The sequence below is a fragment of the Chiroxiphia lanceolata genome, chromosome 12, assembly GCF_009829145.1.
Source record: "Chiroxiphia lanceolata isolate bChiLan1 chromosome 12, bChiLan1.pri, whole genome shotgun sequence".
Classification (NCBI taxonomy): domain Eukaryota; kingdom Metazoa; phylum Chordata; class Aves; order Passeriformes; family Pipridae; genus Chiroxiphia; species Chiroxiphia lanceolata.
In genome coordinates, this window is record NC_045648.1 from 16,588,485 (window position 1) to 16,605,559 (window position 17,075).

General features: G+C 45.3%; 1 protein-coding gene across 9 annotated transcripts in view; it reads left to right on the top strand.

The window, feature by feature from the left end:
* The window catches only part of NEO1 (neogenin 1), a 170,140-nt gene that overhangs the window by 47,523 nt on the left and 105,542 nt on the right, over positions 1-17,075 (top strand). For all 9 annotated transcript variants that reach the window (XM_032699811.1, XM_032699806.1, XM_032699807.1 and 6 more), the window contains exon 2: positions 5,917-6,234. In XM_032699811.1, coding sequence (XP_032555702.1) covers positions 5,917-6,234 — 318 coding nt within the window. The remainder of the gene's footprint in view (positions 1-5,916; positions 6,235-17,075) is intronic.

Genomic DNA, 17,075 nt, shown 5'->3' on the forward strand with positions numbered 1-17,075 from the left:
TTCCACTAGCCCAGGTTGCTCCAAGCCCTGTCCAACCTGGCCCTGGACACTCCCAGGGATGGGGCAGCCACAGCTTCTCTGGGCAACCTGTGCCAGGGCCTCCCCACCCTCACAGGGAAGGATTCCTTCCAAGCATCAAACCAGGATCTCTGTCCCTTGGGGATCTCAGAACAGCCCCTTCCCTTGTGGGCTGGGAGGAGTCTGTGGCACCACAACGTTCCTCAAACACCCTTCCGAGCCCACAATTCCCAACGACGCCGGGGCAGAGATGAGTTACTCCTCCTGATGAATATCTCTGTTATGGTGTGTTAAATCATCCAAGGAGGAAATCTGCTTGTGCTGGAGGAGAAGGGAATCTACTAAGTCTGGGAAAGTCGAGATTTATACAAGGCATTACTTATCTTATAATGTTACATCACTGGCTCTCCCAGGTTCCACTGTCAGCCTTCCGCTGGAGTTATGGAAGCACAGCAGGATTTATGCTGTACCTCTGCAGTCAGGGGTAGCTCTTACACTTCTCCCTTTTTTTTCCTTGATGCTTAAGTGTGATATAATTTTTGTCTCATATAATTTGTGGCTTCAGAGTCTTTGTAAAGAAGGAAATGAAACAGCATTAAGAGGGTACAGTTTAGAAATGTGACCTTGGTTTTTGGTGAACTTGCCACCCTCCATGATTGGGCTTTGGCTTTTATAGAGAGCCAAATCCTCAGGATGTTTGGTTGGCTGATGTATTTTGCTGTCACATGCAGTTTAATTTGGTCTAATTAATCCTCTATCCCCTAGAAGGGAAAAATGTAATATTAAGCAGAAAACATACCTCTATCTAAACATTGTTTCTGCTGTGGTATACTGTAATATCATAGATTAATTGGGGAGTGCAGGATGTTTCCAGTGTTGTCAAGGGGAAAAAAAATTACCAGCAGGTGTATTTACATTTTATTTGGGGCTGAACACATGTGGCAATTTGCCCACACAGATAACGTGCTCCTTAGCAATGGATATGTGAACAAATCTACAGAGCAAATTCCTTGTGAGCTCTTGCTGGTCCCTGCAAGGGATAGTGTGGGGAACATCTCCAGTTAAACTACCTTTGGCTAATTCTTAATGATCTGGGTTAGGAAGGGCATGACACAGTGGTTTTAGGATTACAGGGGCCACTGGGAACGTTAATTAAATTCTGGTGAAAAGCCTTTTAAAAGGGCAATCCTGCAGCAAGAGACCTTGGAGCTTTTATCATTGACTTGCAGTACGTGAAAAGGGCTTTTTAATAGTTCCTGCAGGTCCAGTTGGATTTTGTCACACTTCAAGGGTGTCGTATCTGTGTTCTTAAATTGCTTCAGAGTCCAGCTTAGAAGGGCAGGTGTCATCCCCCTATTGCCACATCTGTCCTCAGCAAGGAACAGTAAGTAATCTGTCTTCATTAAAGCCCTGTTTGACTCCTTCCAAACCCAACCCTGGTGTCCTACTAATCTAAGGTCATTTTGATGAAAGAGGGGTTTGGCTGCCTTCATTTATCATCCTGAAAAAGGGGTTCTGAAGTTCTGCCTGTGCTTCCCATTCTCTTTCTGGATGGTTACTGCATTTGGTCCTTTAAAATGGGATGTGGTTTCCTTCCAAAAGTGCTGTGAAATCTGGTGTTGAAGTCCTTGGAAAGCAGCTGATGCTGCTTGTCAGGAGAACATCTTGACGGGATAATTTTGGTGGGAGCAGTGGGTTAAAGCTGAATCTGTGGCACTGGTGGTAGGGAAACCTTGGGACACACGTGGAGGTGATTTATGTGGACTCAGTGGAACTGAGACCAGAGTGGCTCAGTCTGAAGTTATTTCCTAAGTGCTGTAATTTCTGAAGAGCTTGTGTCAGGCAGCTGTTAAAGGACACAGCTCAGTGATTTAAGGTTGGTACTGGAGTGATGGTGTCTTTCAGAAATTCCCTGGATGACGAAGGGAAGCTTCTTCCCACTTGAGCAGCCACTTGATGTTTACTGTTCTAGACATTTCCTCATCTGAAGCCCTTCAGAGGTGTAAAGATGTTACTCTGCACAAGTGGTGGTGGAGGAAGGGCTGGAAGTACTTCATTGTTGGATGTTGTCAGATCAGTTCTGGGGGATGGGAGTTGTCTTGGCTGAAGCAGTACCAGAAGTGGTGGTTAATTATGAGGATTTGAGGAGCTAGAAAGAAGACTAGAAAACCCCCAAAATGTTTTAAATAGGAGGAGGTAGGGATGTATACATATAATCAACTTGGCTTCAATTCCTGGAAAAATTGAGGGGGGAGTGAACAAGGTTTTTTTCCCCCTAGCTTAGAGTCACAGAATCCTGGAATGGTTTGGGTTGGAAGGGACCTGGAAGCTCACCCAGTTCCACCCCCTGTCTTGGGTAGGGACACCTTCCACTATCCCAGGTTGCTCCAAGCCCTGTCCAGCCTGGCCTTGAACACTTCCAGAAATGGGGCAACCACAGCTTCTCTGGCCAACCTGTGCCTCACCACCCTAACACTCAACAATTCCTTCCCAGTATCCCATCTATCCCTGCCCTCTGGCAGTGGGAAACCATTGCCCCTTCTCCTGTCCTTCTATCCCTTGTCCCAAGTCCCTCTCCAGCTCTCCTGAAGCCCCTTTAGGCACTGGAAGGGGCTCTCAGGTCTCCCTGGAGCTTCCCTTCTCCAGGGGAATCCCCCCAGTTCTCCCAGCCTGGCTCCAGAGGGACTCCAGCCCTCGGAGCAGCTCCTCTGGACTCGCTCCAGCAGCTCCACGTCCTTCTGTTTGTTGGTGTCCAAAGCTGCTTTGTGGGGATTTTGCATTTGTGTGTTCTGAGGAAACTTGTATGAGCTGTCCCTCACTCCCAGCCTGGCTGACAGGGGAAGCTCTACCTGGTACATTTTCACACCACTTGAAAGTTGGAAAAGGGAGGACGGGGTCAGAGTTGAAAACCGGTAAACTCTTTTTGGAAGGAGGAAAAATTTGGAGGAGCCAAGTGCAAGTTAGTAGAGTTAGGCAGGAATAATCAACTAGTCAAACATTAAATGGGAAGGGACAGCCCTTACAGCAGCTTCCGAGAACAGGCTGGAGGGATTGCGGCAGTGAGGGGATCACGGATCGATGGAGTCAGTCGGCAGAGCTGGGCTGTGCTGAACCCAGCTGTGGGGGGGGGTGAGGGGAGGGCTGGGCAGCTTCCAGGACGTGTGAAATGACTCCGTATCTGTGCCTGATCTTGTCTGTGCCGGGTCACTCCCTCGTGTTTGGGCACAGCTGGGTCCCTGCCACTGTCTTTGAGGAGAAAAAACCCAAACCTTCTGGGAACGAGTGAGATGTAACTGTTCCTGTTTCTAGGCAGGAAGATAAACTTGTGTGGCTTATCTCTAAACTTCTGGGCCAGTATTAACACCAGCAAGGCAGTGGTGTGTACATGCCTGGGTACGTACACCTGCCAGGGAAGGGCATGGAAAGAGGAGACCTCCCTGCTCAGAATACACCCATTCTGTCCCACATAATGTGGGGTCATCGAACTGAGTAATCCACGGGGTGGTGGAGTGGGAGAAAGGGCTTGTGGGCAGAAATAGAACTTTATTAAGGTCCAGTCTGTACAAACTCTTGTGCTGGATCAGGGTGCACAGGGGGCTGAGCTCAGCTGGGTGAGGGAGGGGTTGTCCCCAGTGCTCTGACCCTGAACTGCAAATCCTCAGAGACTGGGGCTGGAAAGGGCTCAGTTTTGGGTTAAATCCCTTCGAGATGGGACACAGCTACTTACCAACCCTTCACATTTTTTACCCTCTACTTTCTGTAAAGGAACTCAGTAGTGTCCTGGGATGAAACAGGTTGTGCTGTGTCTTCACAGGGCTCTTGGCAGGAGTTTATGTGACCTGTGAAACCGGCTGAGAATGTGCTTCCCATTCTTCCTCAAAGTCTCTAATCCCTTCTGTGCTGCTCTTCCTTCTTGATGTGCTCTCTCTTGACATTCTCTGCCCTGCAGTGCTCTCTCCTTGGGCACCTTGTTGCTCCCAGGGCAAGGAGATCTTACCCCATCCATGGATTTGATCTGCTCCAACCTGCACCAGAGGCAGTGCAAACAAAAGGCTGACATCACCCTTTCAAAGGCTTCATGAGTTTATTTGGAAAGCCAGAGGAAAACAAAACTCCAAAGAGTGTATTTTGTTCTCATAGGGATCTGGATCTATATTGGGAAAAACTTAGAGAATCTTGTAATTGAGACAGGAAAAATGGTCGATAGCTTGGGTGGAATCCTTCCCTTGGAAAACCCAGGGGTGTAGAGATGAATTTTTTATTTTAGAAAGGACCTTTAGGTTTCTGAGGCACTGGAAGAGATTATAGTGATAAACAGGTTAAAGATTTTCCTGCTGCTCGTGACTCTTGTTTCTTCTCTGCCATTTGGTGTATGAGAACTGAAACTCAGGATTGCAGAGAGAGGGAATCGAGAACATCCACACCCAGGTGTGATTGTACAAACCAGAGTAATGTGAGCAGCTTCTAGAAATTTTGTGGTTTGTTTTGGATTTTTTGTTGTGCATATTTGTGTTTTTGGGGTTGGGGTTTTTTGTGTTTAGGAAAGACAAATCTCAAGGATTTGGATCCCAACCTAACAGGTCTCCAGCCCAAGACTGACACTGTCACTAGGGAAATGTCAGTATTTCTAGATTTTTTCCCCTTATTTCCTCTTTGAATTCCTGAAGATAAAGGAGTATGTGAATGATATCAGCTACAAAAGCATAACTTATCTGTTGTTTCTTTCACACCACTCCTGCCTTATCTCCGAGTTCCTGTGAATTCTGAGTAGCTGGGACAATGGGCTGGAGGAAGTGCAGGAAGGCTGGAGTCCCTCCCTGGGGAAGCTGGAGGCTCTTTGGAGACCAGAGACACTGAGTAGTTCAGCGACAGAGGGAATCGTATCAATTTGTTAATTAAGGTCATTTTAGAAGGTAAATCCGATTTTAGAAAGCCCACAAACAACCAGGCATCTGAAGAAGCTGCAGTGCTGCAGGACAGGCTTTGTTTGTAAGGAAAGGTCGCCTCCAGAGTTGTACTTTTCCTCCAAATCCAGAATTATTCTGTGACTTAATGAAACAAATCTTGTTATTAAATGAAGAGTTGTCCTTAAGGTGGTTGTAACATAATTCAGCGTTTCTTTATCAACCATACTGTGAAAGGTTAAGTGGTTTTGAGACGAGTACAGCCTTGATGCTATTTCTAAGCTTGGCTTTAAAAGCCAAAAGACTCCATTTTCTCTCACACCAGCATTATGGTATGTGGAAAACTGTTCTTCCCTGGAAGAATTTGTCTTCTGTTTTCTCTGGATGATTAAGTTAAGACAAGTCGAAGTGATATTGGCAGCCAGTCTTTCTGCTTGACCAAATACACCAGAAAGACAGTAATTAAAATTCACTTCGTAGTGCAAAGTAGATGTTAATTATAGAACTCTTTTGGGAATACTTAAAATGGAAAAGTAATCATGTTTATCCTGGATGGGAGTGGGAGTAAAAAAAATGCTTTATGGCACTTTCAAGATGTGTTAAGCTCAGAACTGGAGACTCGTTCTCCTGAGGCCTGGATTATTCTTGGTGATTCCTAATCTTTGCTACGCAAACCGAACGACTGCACTGCTGTGAATGGCACCCACCCCAAAAAGGCTGAGAGCAGAGCCTCAAGAGTACACGAGAGCTGCCATGTGAGCAGGAAAGCATGTTTTAGGGATGAAAATTTCTCGGAATGTGCGAGTCCATTGTGTAAATAGTCAAAGCAGAAAACACTGTCCCACAGCCCAAGGTGTCGTTAATATATTCAGGGAGAGGGTGTTGCGAGCAGCGACGGCTCTCGTGCTCATCGTGGGATCCTGGGAGGAGGGTGTGTTTTCTGTTAGAAAACGTGGAAAGCTAACCCAAAACCGGCGTGGTGCGTGTTTTCCAGGGTCCCTCGTGAGAACCTTCACTCCGTTTTACTTCCTGGAGGAGCCGCAGGACGTGCTGTCGGTGCGGGGGGCCGCGGTGGTGATGAACTGCTCGGCCTACTGCGACCCCGCGCCCCGGATCGAGTGGAAGAAGGACGGGACCTTCCTCAACCTGGTGTCGGACGACCGCCGGCAGCTGCTGCCCGACGGCTCCCTGCTGATCAGCAGCGTGGTGCACTCCAAGCACAACAAGCCCGACGAGGGACATTACCAGTGCGTGGCCACCGTGGACAGCCTGGGCACCATCGTCAGCAGGACGGCCAAGCTCACCGTGGCAGGTAAGGCTCTGCTCTGGAAGTGTGGCTGGAAACAGTGTGGAGGTGGATGCTCTGCCCTTGGAAAAGAGGAAAGCGCTTTCCAGCAAAAGAAATGATGGTTTTATCAGTTACCAGGGAAGGTGGGACTGTGCATCTCGTTTCCGAGCTGGAAGTTGGCGTGTTTTGTGTTCGTCACAGCACCTCAGTGTGAGGGGGTTTCTCTGGAAATGCTGAGGATCAGGGAAGAAATAAATGGATTAAGGAAAGTATCAAGTCCCTGTAATCAAAATGAATATTTACCACAGCTTAGAAGGGTGGAAAAAGCAGGGGTTTGCTTTCTTTATGTATAAACAACCTTAAAATAACTTCTTCTACTTGCATGTTTTCTCTGCTCTCTGTTGTAAAACATTTGGGAAGCTCCTCATGGCAGGGTATGCAATCCTGACAGGACTGGAGGCAGGTAGGGAAAGCACTGAAGACAGATAAAGGAGGGCTGAGGGTTGTGTTTCTCTGTTCCTTGAGTGTCAGCTGTGAACAAGGAAGTTTGAAAAGTAACAGCCAACCAAATGCTTCAAGTTTTCCATTAAAAAGGCCAAGTCATAACCTCAGCCTTGGTGTTTGGAGTAACCTTTAGACTTGACTGGTGACAGCTTTTATTTACGGGGTAGAAAACAGTAAAGGAGTGAAGTTTGCACATAAAAATAAAGATTATGACTAGGGAAAGTGCCTGTTTTCAGTCATTTGCTTATATCTCAGGGCTTGGGAGTGTCAGACTGTGTGTGCCTTGTAAACAGCATAACTTGCAATTCCTGAGTGAGACTTCAAATCTAACTGAAAAGAAAAGGTAAATAAAGGGCTGTAACTAAGAAAAAGCCTATGAAGCAGTTCTCCTTTGTTTCTCTAATGATGTTTGCCAGCCTTTTTCAAACAGTTTTTTTTTTTATTTTGCTTAATAAATGTCTCAAGGTAATGAATTCTTCCTGACTGGGGCTCTGGCATCTCCCAGAGCTGCTGCTTCCCATCGTTTATATTCTGGTGTTGTTTCCATTACCGTGGCTTGTATTGTTGTTGGGAAACATCAGCAGTGTCACAAACAAGAGAAATGGGGTTTTTATACCTTGAAGGAGTGACTTGGAGAGCTTCTAAATGAGGAATATGTTTCTGAGCTTCTTGGCAATGAGGACAATAAAAGCAGTTCTCACACACTTCTCTCAGCAATTCCCACCTCCCTGCATCGCTGCTGTCGGGATTAATTCTGCTGCTTTCCACATGAGCTCCTTCAGCCTCCTGCCTCTGTCATCAGCCTGCTCTGTGTGATCATTAGGTGAGGTTAATGGGGTTAAAAATGAAGGTAAGCCAAAATGCCTTCTGAATCTCCAGTTCCATTTCGCAGTGTCCACGGCGAAGGTGCTGTTTTAATTGGTCATTTCTAAAATGATGGAATCTTTTGAGAGCCTTTTAGTCCTTGGGAAAAAAAAAAACCACAACAAACAAGTCTTTGCTAGAAAACACAACAAGTACAGTGTAACCCAAGGCAATATGGATCTTCACCATAACACAACTAGTTGCCCCTTTGACTCTCGTTGGCCTGACAGCTGCGTTATGAGATTATCGATCAATTCCCTGCAATAAAAACTGTACTTCCCTTGTCCAGAACTGGAGGAAATGCTCGTGACACATGTTCTGAATTGCCTTATGCCATCCTGTCCATCAGAAACCTGCCCCAGAGCATCCTCTGGCTGCACTCTGCAACCTCCTGCTGCTGCTCCAAAAGCTTGGTCAGATGTGGGGTGTGAAGGGTGTGAAATCCTATTTACCAACCCAGCCAAGTGCCAAGACCTGTGCCAGACTACCCTGAGTTCAGCCCTGTACTTGGGGGAAGGGTGGTTTGGTTGCTGAAGGCTTTGGAATAAGTGATGGAATATTTAAATTCTGGTTTAATTGTTTTGGTTTTCTGGTCCTCATTTGAATCCCTCAGTTTTAACAGCGGTTTTATAATATTCCTTCCCGCCCTCTTGGTTTTAATTGGAAGCTCTGGGCTGTGGTGAGTGTGGGGATAGTTCTCATAGTAAGATCTCTCCTTGGCCTCAGAATTCCAGTGGGAGGGAAGTAATTCCCCTCTTAATGGAGCAGTGGTATCTTGGGTTCCTGTGCTGTGTGTGTGTGGTACTGCACCTCATCCCTTTAAAAGGGAATAGTGTGAAACGTGGGTTGCATGTTTGAACAGCTTCTTACTCATTAAATAACTTCACTGCCTGCAAAGGACAATTCTGGTGAGTCACGTGGGCCAGGGCAAGGGAAATCCAGTAAAAACATGTTGTGTTCCATCACAGAAATGAAGGGATACAGGGTTGGAGTTTTTAGGCTCAGAACTGCACTGTTTTCCCCAGGAGCCAGTGGATGGTGCTGAGCAATTCCTGAGTCCTGCAGGAAGGGCTGACAGGTGCTACACTGAGATAAGCTGCTCAGATTGTTGAAAGGGCTTTCTGTATATCCTGACTTGATGGATCTAAAAGGTTTGTATGTTGGAAACTGCAGCTCTTTCCTTGCTGTAGGGTGACTGATGGTGCAGGGGCTGTGAGGTGACAGAGGGGCTCAGGGACCCACTGTGGGAAAAACAACCCCAAACACACATGGAGTGCTCAGACAGGGGCTGAAGGAGTTGTTACAGACAGACTGTCTTGGGTTCTTGCCCCAGTGTCTGCTTTTGGCAGTTGTGGAGGTGTGTGGGCAGGGAAGGGGTGGTGGCAGGTCACCAATGTGCTTTTTAAGAACCTTTTCTCGATGTGATAATCCATGAGAAGCCTTTACCCTTTGGGTTTTTGGAGGGGTGAGAAATCAGAGTTTCTGTGGCAGCTGAGAGTCCTAAAGAAACTGATCTTTGCCTTCTTTAGATTTAAAAAACAAGTCAGAGATACGATAAAATACCACATTGTGAAAGAACACTCGAATTCAGCACTTGAATTAGTCTGTAACTTGGATTTGTGTGCTACTGCACCTCGGTTGTGAGGTGTCTGCTGTTCTACCAGACTTCCAGGAGTAAATCTTTGATTTTTAGGAGCTGCAAACAGCAGGAAATGTGTTGGCTTTCTTTAATGATCAGCAGTTTCAGGACACATCTCTCTCTTTCCCACTAAGTGTGGGCTTCCACAGTTTGGCTCCTGCCAGCAAATGAAGGATGAGGTTGTCATCACCTGTTTCTTAGGGCAGGGGAGGGAGGGAGGTGTGATGGTCAGACAGTCCCTATAATGAACAGGATTTCCTCATTGTTGCAATGGGTTTGAACTAGGGAAAGTCAAAGAAATTGCTTAATTTATGTAAAGCCACAGCCCTTTAATCAGTGCCTTGGTACAGTGTGTTTTCTTAATTGGCTTTTGAAATGCAAATCTGTCTTTGATACTTAAGTGCCAGTTAGATCCTAAGAAGGGTGAAGGGTTGGGATAGCTCTTGCAAAACATGGATTAAAAATGCATTTACAAAGTTTTGGGCAATTGTGACTAATTCATCTTGGAAAGAATAAATTTGTGTGTATTTTAATAAAAAGTACAATGATATGAGCTGAAAAACATTCCCAAGATGATTTTCCCCAGTCACTGTTTACTATGGTTTGGTTGAAGCTTTCCTAAAGCTTTTATTGAGGGAACAGATACACAAGGATCTGGAAGTTTGGAAGCATTACTGAATTTGTTCATACAGATTTATTGGCTCTATATATCCATTTAACTGCTCACTAAATTACTTGTTTCACCTCTTGTCATCTTTTTCCCCCAAATCAGTCCAGCTGGTTTTCTTCCTCTTCTTCCACTTGTCTTTGCATTTGATAATTCTTGGCTTTGAGCTTTAAGTGCCACGTGCTGGGTTGTGATGAGGCTGCTGTCCCTGCCTTGGTACTGACTTCAGGTGTGTCCAAGTTTAATCCTGAAAGCCCTTGGGGATAACTTAGGACTTTTTTTCTTCTACCTCAGTTAAGTAATCTCCTTATATTATTATTTCTCAGTTAAATGTCAATAAAAATGTTATTTGCCAAACCTTAATTTTGTAATTCCTCTTAGAAAAAGTACAGGCAAATCACCTCTGCTACGAGATTCTCCTGCCATGTAGTGTCAGACTCTAAAATGGGTCATTGGAAACCTCCAGAGTGTGTTTGTGTGTGAACTCCAGTCTCCAAAGGTCAGCACAGACCCTGCAGGGATGAGGGTCCAGCCCCTGAGCTGGGCTTGGCCAGTGGGATTTTGATACATCAGCTGTAGTGAATGAGCTTCACCTGAGAAATTGCTCTGGTTTTTAGCTGATTGCCTTACCTTGTCTTTCCAAGGTTTATTTGCATGTGTCCAGCTTTGGGCTTCCAAATTGCTGACTAGAAGAGCTTGGAGGAATTAACTGAGTCCGAGCCAGGAGATGCTGGTGCCTCACCTGCTGTTATTGCAGCTCATTACACCATCTCTAGAAGATCTGCAGGTTTGCCCTTTTCTCAGTGGGCTAATAAAGAATTTCTCTCCACTAAATTGAATTAGAATATTGCTTTTTATAATGTGCCTAGATGCTGTAAATGAGGAGGGCAGGTAGAGATAAGTAATTCATATCCATTACAGAGTGGATACTGCCTGTCTTTGGATGACAAGCAGCAGGTAAAGCTGTGGCCAAGAGGTGATTATCCAGAACATTCCCTGAGCACAGCTGGTGGGAGAGAGCAGGACCTGGAGGGACCTGGGCTTGCAGTTAAAGGCAGGGCTCTGCAGAGCACAGGGTCACAGATGGGTCATGGTTGCCAAACTTTGGATGTTCACAACCAAACAGTGTTTTATTTCTTCCTGGGCTCTGTGTGTGTCTGTGCCATCCCTGAAGGGTGAGACAAACGGTCCCAGCTCCTCGGAGATGTGATTAGGTGGGAAATAACAGCACATTTTTACCCAATATTGCACATTTCCTGTACGAGCGAGGGGAAAAAATATGCTCTTGATCAGATCTTCATGAATAAAGAACATTCTGTACCTCGGAATTGGAAAAACCTAAGAGCAGAGATACTTTAGAGGAGGGTACTTAAGAGCACTTAACCAGTAAGTGACACGGGTGATAAATTTTCCTTGCACAAATACGTTTTTTTATGGAAAAAAAGCATCTGCATTTTCCCTCAATTGGCTCAGATCAAAATGCATTTCTTCATGACAGGTAAATGGGAAAGCTGGTTTTAACACAGCTGCAGTTTGTACAGATTCTGTCAGCTGTTACTGAAAATGTGAGAGTTTAGACATTTAAGATAATAAATGTTCTACCTTATGTGTCATTTTCAGTTCTTACAATCCACAGTTGTCCAGTTCAAGTAGGGGAAAAAAAATAAATCTCTGTGAACCTTTGGACTGGTCTGTGTTAGTGCTTGGACTGAAGGCAAAGGTTTGAGTTCGGAACTGTTACGGACTTTCAGTCCCAGGTTAGAAAAATGCATTAGGAGGCTTTGCCATTTACTTACCCTTTCCTTGAGTACTAATTGGGAGGGGAGAACCAAAGTGATTGAGGTCATTGGTGATACTGAGCCTTCTCTTCCTGGCTGTGCAGCCTGGGAAGGTTTGCCTGTGAGAGGCTTCTGGTGTATCAGCTGTGTCCTTTGCTCTTCTGTTTCAGCAAACCCCAAAGAAACACCAAAACAAAACAATGTTGATGTTTTACTCTGCTCTGGAAGGGCTCCTGGACCCCTCCCGTGGTGTTGGAGGCTCAGGGTGCAGTGTTTCTGTCAGAATTTGGATGAATTCAGTTCTTTTTATGGGGTATGGCAGGACAGGATTCGGGACTTGTGCGTGGCCGAAATAACTCTTTAAAAGTGAGTTGGAAGAAATGTAACAAACTAAATCTGTTTCCTGCATGATCTGAAAGTGTTGGAGGGATCAGCAGGGCATCTGGGCTCTGGAGAGGAAGGAGTGTTGCTCTGATCCAGGGTCTCTTGCCCGTTGGGCAGCAGTTGGTCCATCTCCTGTATATCCGTGGTGTGCACGCCAGGAATTGCTTCATGTGGTTCCTCGAGCCTGGTTTCAAGTCCTTGTCTCTTCAGTCAATTTATCCTTGTTTTTAGAGTGCTGTGTTCTCTCCACCAGCTCCTGAGAGCAGCACACAGAGCTCTCATTTAGTTCAGAGCCTCCTGCCCCATCTGAAGCCTCCGGCTGCAGGATTGTCTGGGGCTGAACGGATCACTGGGATGGTGGGGGACAGCCCCCAGCAGGGGAACCTGACCTGCTTGTTTGGAAACTCCTCATTGATATCTAATGACCAAGTTACAGCTGAGGTGGAGAGACTCTTAATTTCCCAGTTGAATGATATTAAAACTAGTTTCTATTGAAAAAATGCAGGTTTTCTTAAGCTTTTGTATTTAAAGTTTATGCCACCTGATATCAAACAAAATCAAACAGCCTATTCTGACTAATACTATCCCTGTCCCTAATTCTGTGGGTCAGTGAGCCAGTTAAAGCTCATTTGTGCTCAGTGGAGGGTGACAAATCCTCTGCTGAAGCTGCAGGACGGGGGCACAGGGAGATCTGTAGCACTCGTGCCTGAGCTTTCTGCTTTATTTATGATGTAATAGTACTGCTCAGAGAAAAGCAAACTAATAGGTGCTTTCTAGAATGAAATTCAAATTCAGTGCAATGCAAGTCTTGTAATGAGCAGAGAGAGGATCCTGTGTGCATTTGGCCAACAGAATTGTCTTTGTGATGACTTACAGTAACGCAAACTTACTGTAAATCATCAGAAGTGGAAGCTATTTGCAGTGTACACTTAGATCTTGACCTTTGCTTTGGAAAATATGGAAGGCAATGGAGTTAATCTGTGGAGAACATGAATTCTGTGGAAGGAGCTTTGGTGCCAAATCTCTGCTGTCCCCTGGGCTGACGGCAGTTGGGCGACTCTGGACGATGAGACACGAGAACAAAGTGAGACCGTGTCGATGGTGCAGCGACACCCTGAACAGGAAACTTGGCTGAACTTTCCTCCTGTGTTAATATTTTCACTCAAATCTGTATTTTCCCTTATTTATCTCTCCATGTCAGCACCAGCAATCCCTTTTGGGATTCTGTTTGACAGGTTTGTGCAGAGATTGCTCCCGAAATCCCAGCCTGTCAGGCAGGTGGTGGTTACATCTGCAGCCTGTGTTCTTCGCTCCCTGCCTGTCCCAGCATGGGATCCAGCAACATATTTCAGCTTTATTGAGTGTCACAGTGAAGAGTCTTTATGCTGACATTGTTCAGGCTTTTGATGGACTGAATATGGTGTTTGAAAACGATAACAACCTGTAGTATCACCCCCACCCAAGTGAAAGGGGACACAGAAGCAGGAAGGGTAAGAAGGATTGAGGCAGAAGTGTGTCTATGATTAATTCTTTATCTTTCCATAATTAAAATTCAAGAGGAAGCCTTGAATAATTGAATAATTGTTTAAGGTCATTAAAATAATTTTCACAGAGGAATATTATTGTTAATAAGGAAAAAATTAAGTTATAAAACTTGTGGTTGAATTCATGAGGTTAGTTCTTGGTAACATCCTTGAAAGTATAGAATGTGTGTCACCATTCGCATAAATACACGAGAAATAAAGATGTTAAAAATTATTAAACCCCCTACCACCCCTATCCATTTGCATCTATAACCCCCTGTTTTGGGGGGAATATGGGGAAATGTCTCTAGGTAATTTACAGGTTTCTGGAAAGGTGTTGTCTTCCTTCTCCAACAGCTTTTGAGGTCAGTCCTGGCTTAAAACACAGTCGACTCTGCTCTTTAACTGAACAGATTAAAATGAAGCAAAGAAAGGCTTCAATATGGAGAAAGCTTTAAAAGACTCCCTGATGGGATGAGCTCCCCTGCCAGCAGCTGATTCCAGCGGCGGGGTGTGACAGTCCCACCTGAGCTATTCCCCTCTGGATCCCTGGCTCTGAGCCGCAGTCTTGTCAGATGATTTGCTCCTTCTACGCCTTTTAGCGTTCCTCCTTTATTCTGCCACACACCCTTGTTGTCTTCAGACATCTGTGTCAGCTACATGTTTGTGTCTGCAGAAGTTCTTTCTGCTTTGTGTTCCCGTCTCCTGTCCCGTCAGCCTTCGAGCACTTGATTTTTGTGGGGTTTCTTTGCTATTCATGCACTCCGAGTATTTCTCAGAGAAATGGTTGAGGTTATTTCCTGTCTCTAAATGCCTGTTGTCAGGTACCAGCTGTCTTTGTCACTGTCTATAGAGTTGCCTGCAAAAGTTTTTCAGATCTTTCCTTTCTTCCAGTTCCTTGATAAATTTATCCTGACAGTCCTCTCTGTGCATTAATCTTCTTTGAATGGCTTGTTCACATGAGCTTCCGTAATTGATAGCCTCGCCTGGGTCTAAAATTATTTAACCTGTCAAGCTCTTTTCTTTCACCACAACACTCGGATCTTATTCTTCTTTTGTTATGGCTCTCGATTTTGTTTTAAAAAGAGTAATTGTGAGCCTGTAGGGTTTTTATTTTTAGGCAGTCTATTGATGAAGACCTGAAGTTCCTTAAATGATGAGGCAATCTGTGTGCCTTATCTCCAGGGCTCCTCCTGAAATCCCACAGGGTTTCTTCATTGGCCTCACTATTAGAATGATCTTCAGCAGTAGCAAATAAATGACTCCATAGTTTGCATGCCCTCAGTTCATTTCTTGTGGCATTAGGATTTCTTAGTGTGTTTCTCAGAGTCTGTGGAGTTCAAATTCGTTGTGGGCACTGCAGCTCTTCCTGCTGCTGTTGGAACTTTTCTGTTTGGCCTCTTTAACTGCAAGTCCTGTCTCCACTTTCAATGGTACTATTTCACCTACTCCCTTGGCAGAGCTGTTTTTTCTGTGCTCCTGCACCATTCCTTGCAGCACTTCTTGACCATGTGCCATGACTGACATCCCCTTTTACTTTTCTTGTAGTTGTGGTTGTCATCAGTGACCTCTCTGTTCTTGAAAATTTTCCTTCAGTCATTTTTCTTGCTCCCATTTCATTCCTGGAAGAATTAAGTGATCTCTTCTTGATATCACCTGGCTAGAACTGGAATTTGATTGTTTTACCAGGCAGATTGTTTTGTCTGATGTGTTTTCCTAGTCCAAACACCTTTTAAAGTTTTTGAATGCATAGTAGATATTGAGAAGGAATCCTTCCCTGTGAGGGTGGGGAGGCCCTGGCACAGGTTGCCCAGAGAAGCTGTGGCTGCCCCATCCCTGGAAGTGTTGAGGGCCAGGTTGGATGGAGCTTGGAGCAACCTGGGATAGTGGAAGATGTCCCTGCCTATGGCAGGGGATGGAATGGGATGGGTTTCAAGGTCCCTCCCAACACAAACTATTTCATTGTGTGATTCTGTCTTAGTCTTGCTTTTAGTTTGTGGCTCTGTGGCAGAGCTCAGACCTGAGTCTGAGAGGGGCTGATCCAAATCTCGAACTCTTGTAATCCATCCTGGTGCTCCAGGGCATGGTCAATTTTGCTCTAAATTTCCCTGTTAGAAGCTTGTTTTGACAAGTTTAATTCTGCTCCTCTTTGCACAGTATTTTGTGCAGTGTTTTGTTGTATCTCTCCACAGTTTTCTGTGCAGCTTCTCTAGATCATCACATCGTCAGATAGTTGAGCTGGGAAGGGACTTGGGGAGATGTGGAGTTCAGGTGCTGGTTCAAAGCAGCTCTGAGGTCCCACCAGCTCACTCTGTGCATTATTGTACATGTATAGGTACATATGTCTGTGTGTCTTCCTGGTGTGTCCTCTCCCTAATTCTGGCCAAGGGGTACCTTTATAAACCAGCGTGTGCCGTGGTGTTCATGCTGCCAGGGCTGTGTGTAACAGGGTCAGGATTCTGCTTTTGTATTGAAATTTCTCATTCATGTTGTGTGTTCCACATACTTCCTGCTTTTGTTTAGCCAACAAGGACTTTGGGTAGGTTTTTTTCTCCCCACGTTATAATCCATGTAAGAATACTCTTGCCCTCTGTCTCCTGCCCGGATTTTAGGAGCCATCTCCTGCCCAGAGCTCTCCTGCCTGGATTTTGGGCCAGGTTTTGTTCTCTCCTGTCTAAATTGCCTAAGCAAGGGGGGAGCATGGTGTGCTAGTTGGTGTTTGTGGAAAGGACGGGAAGCATCTGGTCTCACCCTAATTCAGGTAGTGCTGGACTTGTGCTCTCCAGGAGTGTTTTGTAATTACAAAGTCTGATCCATTTGCTGCTGAGATTCATGAAATATGTCCTATTAACAGAGTGTATTTTAAGCCGTTTCACACCTCTGCCACTCCAGCAAATGATGCTGAATAATGCTGGGGAGAAGGAGCTGTGATAATTTAATGAAGTGTCCACAGATGGCTGGACTTATTAATTTTTTAACAGGGTTGGGGTGAGAAGCTGATGCACTAACAAAATATGCGGCATCTTTGTGATCCGCCGCGTTGCTGAGGGATAACAGATGTTGGAGCCATCCTAACAATAGGGAATCGTGTTTCTGTTCTCTTGTGTGCCTGAAATCTTCACACTTCCCCAGAGGCTGTTTGGATAAAGGACTAATAGCTCTGGATTTGTCATAAGCTCAAATTTGCTTAGGCAGACAGGAATGGGGAGAAATTAAAGTGTCTTAAAATTGGGAGCGGTTTGTGGGATCACTGACAGACCAGTTCAACTTGGAGGGTTGGGGTGGGAGCTGGAGGGTGGGAGTACTGGGAGATGTGCTGCTGGAGTTAGTTCAAACTGGGGTGAATGATGAGAAAAGTGTGAGAGTAATGTTGGACATCAGAGGATTTTCACAGCAGGGGTACAGGAGGAAAGGAGTTTGGAAAACCTGTTGGCTGCTCCCGTACTTTGCTTTTTCCATGTTGCATTAGAGACAACCAGGGGAGTGACAGGGAAAACATTTGCTGA